Here is a 13308-nt window from a genome sequence, read left to right on the forward strand (position 1 = left end):
CACATACACATATATATCTATACATATATTTATATGTATATACACACACACACACACATATATATATCAATATATCTAACAATGTGGTAGATGGGAAAAAAAGAGAAGTATAAAACGTGGCCTCTGCCCTTAAATAGCTTATGTTCAAAGGATGAAACTAAAACAGGTGAATACAATGGAATATTATTCAGCCATGAAAAGGAAGGAAATTCTGACACATGCTACAACATAGATGAACCTTGAGGACATTATGCTAAGTGAAATAAGCCATTATCAAAAAGACATACTGTATGATTCCAGTTCAGTGAGATATGTTGGGTAGTCAAATTCATAGAGGTGGAAAATAGAATGGTGGTTGCAGAGGTTTGGAGGGAGGAGAACATGGGGAGCTATTGTTTAATGGGTAGAGAGTTCAATTTTGTGAGATTAAAAGAGTTCTGGAGATGTATGGTGGTGCTGGTTGCACAACAGTGTGAGTATACTTAATGCTACTGAACTGTACACTTAAAAATGGTTAAAATGGTCAATGTTATGTTATGTGTATTTCATCACAATTAAAAATAATGAAAATATATTATGATAGTGTCATATAATAGAATATCGTATAACAACGAGAATAGACTACAATAATTGTAACAGTATGGATGTTCTCACATATAATGTTGAACAAACAGAGCAAAATACAAAGTAGTACATACTGTATGATTCCATAAATGTGAATGCCAAAAGCAGGTAGAACTAATACATGGTGTTGGAAGTCAGATAATTGGTTACCCTTGTTTGGAATTGTGTCTGAAAAGAGATATGAGATGAGACTAATGTTCTGTTTCTTGATTTCTGTGTTGTTAACATATGTGTGCTCACTTTGTGAAAATTCAGAGTTGTACCATTGAGATTTTGGAACTTTTTTGTATGTATTTTATACTTCAATTAAAATTTCAAAAAAAGATTTATAAAAATGAGTACAAGTGAAACAATTTGGGAAAAATAAGTGATAAACTGTGTGGTACTAACCTGAAGTATACGCAAAGGCATGCAGAAAAGGGGAATATTAATGTTGACTAGAATAGTTGAAGAAGCCTTTTGGTAGGAGATAGGCCTCGAAAAGCAGATGGGGTTCATGTAGTTAAAAGGGAGGGAGAAGGGAATATGAGGCAAGGGATCTAGGTGAGAAGACGTCTGGAGGAGGAAATGAGGATGGAAGGTAGGATTTAAGTGTGATTGAAATCTAATATTCATATTGCAAGGTATGGAGAAGTAAGATTATAAAATAGTTTTTCTTTCATGCTAGCAGTATTTTATTGTGGTATAACTTAAATAAATATATACACTAAATTGCACAAATTTTAAAGTTGTACAGCCTGATGAGTTTCAGTTTATCTATATAGTTTTGTAGCTACCACACAGATCAAGATACAGAACTTTCCATCACCCTCAAAAGTTACCTTGGCCCCTTTCCAGTTAATAGCCATTCATACCCCCATGATAAAACCACTATTCTGACTTTTATTGCTGTAGAATATTTTTGGCTTATCTTGAACTGTGTATAAATGAAATCATACAGTATGTACTGTTTTATGTCTGGCTTATTTTGCTTAACATAATAGTTTTGAGGTTCATCCATTTTGTTTTATCTTTCTGATTATTTGACCCTTTTACTATTACAAAATAGCTACAGTCTTTCTCAGAGATGCCATATTTACTCCATCAGAGTCCTCTGGGGAAGTTTATAAGTTGAGAGTTGCTCCACAATAATAATAATGATATTAAGTACATTATATCCATCTTGGTTTTTGAATTAAAAAACTGAAAGGTATCACACCCTAAAAGTCATTTTTCTAGGGTTCGCAGAGCCCTAATGTGCTTAACATTTTTTTTTTAAATTAGAAGAACACCTTTGCCTGATCCTACTGTCCTCATTACACTTAGAGGCAGAATAGAATCTTCATTGAAATAGGCCTCCTACTTTCAAAATGTGAATCTATAGTTAAATAAGTCTGTGCTAAGTAGAGTTATTCCCCTTGTCAGTGTAGATCTGGCTGGAGAAACTGAATTATGAAATACTTTATTAATTTTAAAACTTGGTTGAGTTGGGAAAAATCTTGTCTATAGGAAAGTATATCTGCTCCTAGTGAAATGGTGGTATATGAGCCCTTGGTCCAATTGGTTAATCTCAACTAGGCTATAAAGTCTTTGAGAGAGGGATTATGTCTTTCTATTTATTTCTTTTGATGGAGGCCTAATATAATGTTACCTAAACAGTAGGTGGTAAGATGATTACATTAAATATTGCTGTGCTTTAATTTCCTTATTTTTAAAGTGGGGATGATTAAGTACTTTACCACTAAAACAGTGTTAAGAAAATAATTATATTAACACAATTATATTAAATTTAAATAAGCTATTACTGTAAAATTCTCAGATGGTATTTGGTGTGGGTAGCATAATGATGAGACATATCCCAAGACTATGTGGTTGCTTAAGGAAATGCTATTTCATAATTATGACTGAGGTTTGAGAAATGCCTGTCACTGTGTAAGTGCTAGTCAGCTGTTGTATTGCAGTTAAACCCTCAGCTGTGTGTGTTTTTTTTCTATTTTTAATTATAGGGTAAAGTTCTACGGTTACTAGCCACTGCTTATATGGATTGGGACGGCAAAGAATATTATAAGGCTCTCAGCGCTGTAAACCTAGCAAACAAGGTATAAGAGGTTTTTTACTTTTGAAAATTAACTTAATGAAATTTTGAAAGCATTGATTCACATTTTGAAATCCAGTGTAGACATTTGCTCCAGTGTTCCTGTTTTTTTTTTTAAAACAACAGATTGTTGCAATCTCTTCTGCAGCACAGAAAGTAAGAATAAAATATACCTCTGACAACAGATATTTTTGAAAAAAATTTTCTTTTGCACAAAACAGAAAAGGTTCTCCGATGTGAGTAAATTTTAGGATAAAGAAGTAAATGATAAAATAGGCAGATAATGGGATTTAGTTTAAGAAAACCAACATCAGTCTTTCACTTTCAGCTGATGCTCATACATACATACATACTCATATACATACATACATACATACATACAATACCTCTATACTCCTGGATAAGGAATATTGATAGGCTGATGCCTGTTTAAAGAGATTCAATTAGGATCAATGTGTTTTACTCTATAAGGCGATTAAATATACTGATACATTTTTAAAAATTTTTATTTATTTTGGCTGCATTGGATCTTCGTTGCTGGGCGCGGGCTTTCTCTAGTTGCGGTGAGCAGGGGCTACTCTTTGGTGCGGTGCACAGGCTTCTCATTGCGGTGGCTTCTCTTGTTGTAGAGCATGGGCTATAGGCACGCAGCTTCAGTAGTTGTAGCACATAGGCTCAGTCGTTGTAGCACGTGGGCTCTAGAGCGCGGGCTCAGTAGTTGTGGCACATGGGCTTATTGCTCCATGGCATGTGGGATCTTCCCAGACCAGGGATGGAACGCTTGTCCCCAGCATTGGCAGGCGGATTCTTAACCACTGCACCACCAAGGAAGTCCCTGATACATTTTCAAAAGATTTTTTCGACAAGATGGGAAGCATGAAAGTGAATAGTTGAATTTATCAGAATATTAAATTGCCCAAAGAAACCATTTACTTGAATTATATTTTCCTGAAATTTGTCAACGTGGTTGGGGTTATTTAATGCTGAAAAACTTATTTTATATTAATATTTTTAAATTTAAAAATATTAATATACATGAACATATTCAAAAGCTGCATCCTTTTTTTTTTTTGCATTTGCTAAGATGCAAATCTAAATAAAAAATAGGATCCAAGACAACGGAGGAGACTGCATACTAGCTACATGGCTTCTTGTCAGCATGTCTCTTTGTTCACTGGATACAGAAGTTGCAGTTTTTATTACAATAATCGTCCATCTGCATTACTCCTGACATCACATTTAATAGCCTAATTATTGACCCTGGACATTGATGAACTGGGTGCATTAGGATTTCAGTGGCAATATACACTTAAAAGAGTTTTATTTGTAAATAATTTCAAACCTAGAGAAAGATTGAAAGGATAAGAATAGTTCAAAGAATACCCGTCTATTTACTTTACCCAGAATCACCTGTTATTAACATTTTGTGCATTCTCTCTTCTCTGTATTATTGAGGAAATATAATTCATACATTCATCTTATTGAGGGTAATATATATTGATATCTATAATAATAATATATGTTATATACACTCAGTAGTGAACTGTATAGCATGTTTTTCTCTCCAACATAGGACTAATCAATCTAGGATTAGGTATTGCATTTATGAGACATGTCTCTTTAGTCCCCTGTAATCTGGAACATTTCTGTAGCCTTTCTTTTGACTTTTGTGTCACTGATATTTTGGAAGAATACATTAGCTTCCTACCTTGTTTTAAATGAAAATTCATTTGAGATTTATCTGATGTTTCCTTGTGATTAGACTCATATTATGCATTTGTGACTGGAATACTGCATGAGTGATATTGTGTCCCTTCTCAGGGCATCACATTTGGAGGCCCCTGATGTCCATCTGCTCCTCATTGGTGATGATACTGATCACCTGTTCAAAAGTGTGTATCTTCACTGTATATTAACCATTTTTCCCTTGCAACCAATAAACACTTTAAAATTATGCATATACCCTAAAAAAAAAAAAAAAAATTATGCATATACCCTGCTTTTTATTAAAAATTTCCTTAAGGGCTTCCCTGGTGGGGCAGTGGTTGAGAGTCCGCGTGCCGATGCAGGGGACACGGGTTCGTGCCCTGGTCCAGGAAGATCCCACATGCCGCGGAGTGGCTGGGCCCGTGAGCCATGGACGCTGAGCCTGCGCGTCTGTGCTCCGCAGCGGGAGAGGCCACAACAGTGAGAGGCCCGCGTACCGCCAAAAAAAAAAAAAAATCCTTAAGAATTAGTGTTCTTGCCTGAATCAATCTTATGATGGTTGCCAAATAATCATTTTCTAACTGTAGCATTCCCTTCTTATTTACCAGTTGGCACTCAGCATTCTACTGTAAGCAAGAGCTCTCCCTTCTCCCATTTATTTAATATTTATTTATTTACTTATTGATTTATTCATTTGTTATCAGGATTTATCAGGGTTTTTGTATTCCTATTTTTCCACTGACATAATTCATTACTCTTAATTATCTTTTAACAGTTTTATTTAGGTATAATTAACATACAGTAAACTGCCCATATTTAAAGTAAAAAATTTGATGAGTTTTGACATGTGTGTATATCTATGAAACAATCACCACAATCCGGATACTGAATATATACATCATTCCTCAAAGTTTCTTCACACCCTTTTGTCACCCCTCTTTCCCACTCTTCCCTAGGTAACAACTGATCTGCTTTCATAGATTAGTTTGCATTTTCTAGAGTTTTATACCAATGGAATCATAGAGAATGTACTCTAGTTTTGAATGGCTTCTTGCATTCAGTACAGTTATTCTGAGATGTTGTGTGTGTGCATAGTTTATTCCCAGGGTTCCGTAATATCTTATTGTATGGATATATACCATATTTGCTCTTAAATCTACTTTATCTTTTATTGATATAGTTACTTTAGCTTTTTTTTGACTAGCGTTAGCATGGTGTATCTTGTTCTATTTGTTTTCCTATTTATGTCTTTATGTTTAAAATGCATCTCTTGTAAGCTGTATACAGTTGGGTTTTGCTTTTTTATCCACTCTGACAATCTCAGTTTTTTGACTGGGGTGTTTAGAATATTTACATTTGATGTGATTATTGATGTGGTTAAGTTTGAGTCTATCACCGTGTAATTGTTTATTTGTCCTGCATATTCTTTATTCCCCTTTTCTTCTTTTTTTTCTGCCTTCTTTTGTAAGTTTGTATTCAAGTGAGTTTTTCTTCAAAACAATTTATGAGTCCAATGTAGTTTTTATTCCAACCTCCTGAAGAATCCATGTTGAAATATTATGAAAATACGGATTTCCCTGGTGGCACAGTGGTTAAGAATACACCTGCCAACGCAGGGGACAAGGGTTTGAGCTCTGGTCTGGGAAGATCCCACATGCCGTGGAGCAAATAAGCCCTGTGACACAACTACAGAGCCTGCGAGCCACGACTACTGAAGCCCACATGCCTAGAGCCCGTGCTCCACAACAAGAGAAGCCACTGCAGTAAGACTGCGCACCACAACAAAGAGTAGCCCCCACTCTCCGCAACTAGAGAAAAGCCCGCATGCAGCAACAAAGACCCAATGCAGCTAAAGATAAATAAATAAATAATTTATTTATTTAAAAAAAGAGGAGTATTATGAAAATATTTGCAGGATCATCTGGAGGAATAAACAGTGAGACTACTCAGGGAAATACTGAAAAAGGAGAGTGATCATAGAGGCTTTGTCACATTACATATTTGAATAATTTTTTAGATTCAGTTTTATTTCTTCATTTGGCTTATTAGTTGTAACTCTTTGTTTTGCTTTTCTGCTGGTTTCTTTAGGGCTTATACTATATATCTTATCTTGGTCTACCTTCATATGTCATAATAGTGTACTTTTATATCTCCCAGCCTGGCCTTTATGCTACTGTTGTCATATGTTTTACTTTTACATATGTTATAAAATCCACAATACTATGTTATTATTTTTGTTTAAATTGTCAATTTTATTTTAAAAGAGATACAAATAAGAAAAAAACTTATGCATTTACACATGTAGTTACCATTTCAAGTAATCGTTATTCCTTTGTATACATCCGAATTTCCATTTGTTATTTTTCTTCTGCCTGAAGAACATTGTTTTGGGATTCTCCAAAGAGACTTTATAAAGAATTGGCTCATGCAGTTATGGAGGCTGGTGGGTCTCAAGATCTGCAGGATAAGTTGGCAAGACAGAGACTCAGGAAGGCTGATGGTATGGTTCCAGTCTGAGTCCAAAGGCCTGAGAACCAGGAGAGCCAATGATGTAGTTTCAGTCCAAAGGCTGACAGGCCTGAAACGCAAGAAGGACCAGTGTTTCAGTTCCAGTCCGAATGCAGGAAAAAGCTGATGTCCAGTTCAAAAGCAGTCAGTCAGGAAGAGTTCTCTGTTACTCGGGAGAGGGTCAGCTTTTTTGTTCTGTTCAGGCCTTCAACTCATTGGATAAGGCGCACCCACATGCTGGGAAATCTGCTTTACCCAGTCTGTTTATCTATCTGTCTGTCTATCTATTTTTTTTTTTCCGGTACGCGGGCCTCTCACTGTTGTGGCCTCTCCCATTGTGGAGCACAGGCTCTGGATGCGCAGGCTCAGTGGCCATGGCTCACAGGCCCAGCCGCTCCGCGGCATGTGAGATCTTCCCGGACCGGGGCACGAACCCATGTCCCCTGCATCGGCAGGCGGACTCTCAACCACTGTGCCACCAGGGAAGCCCTATCTATTTATTTATTTATAAATTTATTTACTTATTTATTTTTGGCTGCATTGGGTCTTCGTTGCTGCATGCAGGCTTTCTCTAGTTGTGGCGAGTGGGGGCTACTTTTCGTTGTGGTGTGTGGGCTTCTCACTGTGGTGGCTACTCTTGTTGTGGCTCACGGACTCTAGAGCACAGGCTCAGTAGCTGTGGGGCACGGGCTTATTTGCTCTGCGGCATGTGGGATCTTCCCGGACCAGGGCTCGAAACCGTTGCCCCTGCATTGGCAGGTGGATTCTTAACCACTGCACCACCAGGGAAGCCCCAGTCTATTGATTTAAATGTTAATCTCATCCAGAAGCACTCTCACAGAAAGACCAGAATAATGTTTGACAAAATATCTGGGTACCCTGTGGCGCAGTCAAGTTGACATATAAAATTAACCATCATTGACACCTTTTAACATTTCTTGTAGTGCTGGTCTATTGGTGATGACTTATTTCAGCATTTGTGCCTTTGAAAATGTCTTTATGTCACATTATTAAAAATATATTTATTTATTTATTTATTTGGCTGCAGTCGGTCTTAGTTGTGGCATGTGGGATCTTCAATCTGTGTTGCAGCATGTGGGTTCTTAAGTTGCGGCATGCAAACTCTTAGTTGCAGCATGCATGTGGGATCTAGTTTCCCAACCAGGGATTGAACCAGGGCCCCCTGCATTGGGAGTGCGGAGGCTCAACCACTGGACCACCAGGGAAGTCCCTATTTCACATTATTTTTAAAAAATCTTTTTATTTTTAATACTTACAGAGTAACAGGAAGTTGCAAAAATGGTACAAAGAAAAATAATTAAAATAAAAGCAATAGATTCAGAAGAAAATTTTAACACCCCCCCCCCCCGAAATAGTACAAAGAAGTCCCATGTACCCTTTACCAAGTTTCCTCTGATGGTTAACTGCTGCATTACTATAATACATCAAAAACAGCAGATTGTCATTGGTACATTGTACGTGTATAGTTTTATGCCATTTTATCCCATGTGTAGATGCATGTAAGTACCACTGCAGTAATATACAGAACTATCCCATCACCCCAAAGATTTTCCTCATACTACCCCTTCATATGCACACCCATACCTGCTCCACCCCCCACCATCCCTAAGCCCTTGCAAACACTATTCTTCATCTCTATAATTTTGTCATTCCAAGAATATTATATAAATGTAATCATACAGTTTATGACTTTTAGAAGATTAGCTTTTTTTACTTAGCATAATGCCCTTGAAATCCATTCAAGTTTCTGTGTGTATTAATACTTGGTTTCTTTTATTCATGGTATGAATGGTATCACAGTGTGTTTAACCATTCACCTACTAAAGGAAATATTGGTTGTTTTCAGATTTTGGCTATTATGAGTAAAGCTGCTATGGTATTTGTGTATAGGTTTTTGTGTGGGATGTAAGTTTTCATTTTCCTGGATAAATGACTAGGTGTACAATTGTTGGGCTATTTTGTTTTTAAGAAATTGTCAAACTGTTTACCAGAGTGGCTGTACCATGTTGCATTCCTACCAACAATGTATGAGAGTTTTAGTTTCTTTTCCTTCTTGCTGGCATTTGTCATTGTCCCTGTTTTTATATTTTAGCTGTTCTAATAGGTATGTAGTGATTTTAATTTATACTTTCTTACTGGCTAATGATGTTGAACACCTTTGCAGGTGCTCCTCTTTGGTGAAATGTCTCTTCGTAACGCTTGTGCATTTCATACTTGGATTGCTCAAATTTTACTGTTTGATAAGATATTCTAGATAAGAGTTGTTTGTCACATATGTGGATTGCAAATATTTTCTCCCTGTCTGTAAGCTGTCTTTTCATCTTCTTAACAGGGTGTGATTTATGGCCCAGGATATAGTATATCTTGGTAAATGTCCTGTGGACACTTGGGGGAAAAAAAGTGTATTCAGCTCTTTTGGGGTGGAATGTTGTATAAATGTCAATTACAGTTGACCCTTGAACAACATGGGTCGACACCCTGCACAGTTGAAAAGCCATGTATAACTTTATAGTGGGCCAGTCGTATCTGTAGTTCCATATGCATGGATCATGTAGTACTGTAGTATTTATTGAAAAAAATCCACATATAAGTGGACCTGCACAATTCAAACCCTTGTTGTTCAAGGGTCAGCTGTAGATCCTGTTGATTGATGATGTTGAGATCTTCTATATCTTTGCTGAGTTTTTGTCTAGTTCTATGAATTTTGAAGGTAGGGATGTTTAAATTTCCAACTATAATTGTGGATTTGTCTATTTCCTCTTTTATTTCTGTAAATTTTTACTTCAGATATTTTACAGCTCTTTTGTTTGGTGCATATGTATTTAGAGTTACTATTTCTTCATGGTAGATTGAGCCTTTTATCATTCTATAATGTCTCTTTCTGTCCCTGGTAATTATTTTTTTGATGTACAGTCTACTTTATCTGATATGAATATAGCTATTCCTACTTTCATATTGTTAAATTTTTCACAGCATATAATTTGCCATCTTAACTGTTTTTAATTATACAGTATAGTGGCCTTGAGTACATTCATATTGTGAAACCATCACCAACATTCTTCTCCAGAACTCTTCATCTTGTAAAATGTAAACTCTGTACCCAATATATAATAACTCCCTATTCCTCTCTCTTCCAGTTCCTGGAAACCACCATTCTACTTTCAGTCTCTATGAATTTGACTACTCTAGATATCTCATATAAGTTAAAAAAAAAACAGTATTTGTCCTTTTGTGACTGGTGTATTTCACGTAGCATAATGTCCTTGAGGTTCATCCACGTTGTAACATGTGTCAGAATTTCCTTTCTTTTTAAGACTGAATAATATTCCACTGTATGTATATACCACATTTTGCTTATACATTCATCCATTTATGCGCATGTTGGTTGTTTTCACCTTTGGCTATTGTGAATAATGCTGCTGTGAATGTGGGTGTACAAATAGCTGTTTGGTTCCCTGATTTCAATTTTTTGGGGGTATAAACCCAGAAGTGGAACTTCTAGATCATATTGCAATTCTATTTTTAATTTTTTTGAGGAAACACACTACTGTTTTTTCCGTAACAGCTGCACCATTTTAAATTTCAGCCAAAAGTATACAAGGGTTTCAATTTCTCCACATCCCTGCAAACACTGTTATTATTATTTTTTGATAGTAGACATGCTAATAGGTGTAGGGTGCACCATTTGATTTTTTTTTTTTTTTTTTGTCTGCGTTCGGTCTTCGTTGCTGTGTGTGGGCTTTCGTGTGTTGTGGCGAGCGGGGGCTACACTTTGTTTCAGTGTGCAGCCTTCTCATTGAAGTGGCTTCTCTTGGTTGTGGAGCACAGGCTCTAGGCATGCGGGCTGCAGCAGTTGTGGCTCGTGGGCTCTAGAGCGCAGGCTCAGTAGTTGTGGCATATGGGCTTAGTTGCTCCGTGGCATGTGGGATCTTCCTGGGTCAGGGCTCAAACCCGTGTCCCCTTCATTGGCAGGCGGATTCTTAACCACTGCGCCACTAGGGAAGTCCCCCATTTGTTTTTTTTTTTTGCGGTACCCGGGCGTCTCACTGTTGTTGCCTCGCCCGTTGTGGAGCACAGGCTCTGGACACACAGTCTCAGTGGCCATGGCTCATGGGCCCAGCTGCTCCACGGCATGTGGGATCCTCCCGGACTGGGGCACAATCCCGTGTCCCCTGCATCGGCAGGCGGACTCTCAACCACTGCGCCACCAGGGAAGCCCCTCCATTTGTTTTTGAATGATACTGTTTCTGGGTATAGAATTTGAAATGGAGAGCTTTTTTTTTTTGAGAATTTTAAAGATATTGTTTACAGTTTGCATGTTACATCGTTTCTGATAAGAAATATGACACAGTCCTTATTTTTGTTCTTTATGTAACATGCCCTTTTTCTCTGGCTAATATTTGGATTTTCTGTTTGTCACTGGTTTTGAGCAGTTTGTTGATAATGTACTTTGAAGTAATTTTCTTTGTTTCTTGTGCTTGGGGCTCCTTGAGCATCTTGAATCTCTGGGATCATGGCTTTCATTATGTTTGGAAAGTTACAGTATTTTTTGAAATATTTTTTTCTGCTTCACCCTCAGACACTAATTACTCATATATTAGGTTGTTTGAAGTCGTTCCCACAGTTCACTTATGCTGTTGACATTTAAAAAGATTTTTGGGGGCAGGCTTCAAGATGGCAGAAGAGTAAGAGGTGGAGATCACCTTCCTTCCCACAAATACATCAGAAATACATCTACATGTGGAATAACTCCTACAGAACACCTACTGAACACTGGTAGACCTCAGACCTCCCAAAAGGCAAGAAACTCCCCATGTACCTGGGTAGGGCAAAAGAAAAAAGAGAGACAAAAGAATAGGGATGGGACCTGCACCAGTGGGAGGGAGCTGTGAAGGAGGAAAGGTTTCCACACACTTGGAAGACCCTTCGCGGGTGGAGACTGCGGGTGGCGGAGGGGGGAAGCTTTGGAGCCATGGAGGAGAGCGCAGCAAGTGGTGCGGAGGGCAAAGCGGAGAGATTCCCACACAGAGGATCGGTGCTGACCAGCACTCACCAGCTCGAGAGGCTTGTCTGCTCACCCACCAGGGTAAGTGGGGGCTGCGAGCTGAGGCGGCTTTGGTCGGATCCCAGGGAGAAGACTGGGGTTGGCTGCATGAACACAGCCTGAAGGGGGCTAGTGTGCCAGAGCTAGCCGGGAGGGAGTCTAGGAAAACGTCTGGAGCTGCTGAAGAGGCAAGAGACTTTTTCTTGCCTCTTTGTTTCCTGCTGTGCGAGGAGACAGGATTAAGAGCACCGCTTATAAGAGCTCCAGAGACGGGCGTGAGCCACGGCTGTCAGTGCAGATCCTAGAGACGAGGATGAGACCCTAAGGCTGCTGCTGCTGCAGCAGCCACCAAGAAGCCTGTGTGCAAGCACATGTCATTCTCCACACCTACCTTCCCAGGAGCCTGTGCAGCCCGCCACTGCCAGGGTCCCGTCATCCAGGCACAACTTCCCCGGGAGAACACACAGCACACCTCAGGCTGGTGCAACGTCACACTGGCCTCTGCCGCTGCAGGCTTGCCCTGCATTCCATACTCCTCCCTCCACCTGGCCTGAGTGAGTCAGCTCAGGCCAATCAGCTGCCCAATCAGCTGCTCCTTTAACCCCGTCCTGTCTGAGTGAAGAACAGACGCCCTCAGGCGACCTACACGCATAGGCGGGTCCAAATCCAAAGCTGAACTCTAGGAACTGTGCGAACAAAGAAGAGAAAGGGAAATTTCTCCCAGCAGCCTCAGGAACAGCAGATTAAATCTCCACAATCAACTTGATGTACCCTGCATCTGTGGAATACCTGAATAGACAACAAATCATCCCAAATTGAAGAGGTGGACTTCGGGAGCAACAATATATATATATATTTTTTCCCTTTTCCTCTTTTTGTGAGTGTGTATGTGTGTGCTTCTGCGTGTTATTTTGTCTGTATAGCTTTGCTTTTAACATTTGTCTTAGGGTTGTGCTGTCCTTTTTTCTTTTTAGATATAGTTTTTAGTGCTTGTTATCATTGGTGGATTTGTTTTTTCATAAGGTTGCTCTCCTCTTTCTTTTTTTATTACTTAAAATTTTTTTAATAATTATTTTTTAAAAACTTTACATTATTTTATTTTATTTTATTTTTTTCTTTCATTATTTATTTATTTTTCCCTTTTATTCTGAGCCATGTGGATGACAGGCTCTTGGTGCTCCAGCCAGGCGTCAGGGCTGTGCCTCTGAGGTGGGAGAGCCAAGTTCAGGACATTGGTCCACAAGAGACCTCCCAGCTCCATGTAATATCAAACAGCGAAAATCTCTCAGAGATCTCCATCTCAATTCCAACACCCAGCTCCACTCAATGA

At 38.6% G+C, this 13308-nt stretch overlaps 1 protein-coding gene across 1 annotated transcript in view; it reads left to right on the forward strand.

Annotated features, from left to right (window-relative positions):
* Nucleotides 1–13308, forward strand: part of TEX11 (testis expressed 11) — a 348927-nt gene that overhangs the window by 143643 nt on the left and 191976 nt on the right. The window contains exon 10 of the mRNA XM_060003090.1: nt 2610–2702. Coding sequence (XP_059859073.1) covers nt 2610–2702 — 93 coding nt within the window. The remainder of the gene's footprint in view (nt 1–2609; nt 2703–13308) is intronic.

The sequence above is a fragment of the Delphinus delphis genome, chromosome X (assembly GCF_949987515.2).
Source record: "Delphinus delphis chromosome X, mDelDel1.2, whole genome shotgun sequence".
In the NCBI taxonomy this organism is placed as follows: domain Eukaryota; kingdom Metazoa; phylum Chordata; class Mammalia; order Artiodactyla; family Delphinidae; genus Delphinus; species Delphinus delphis.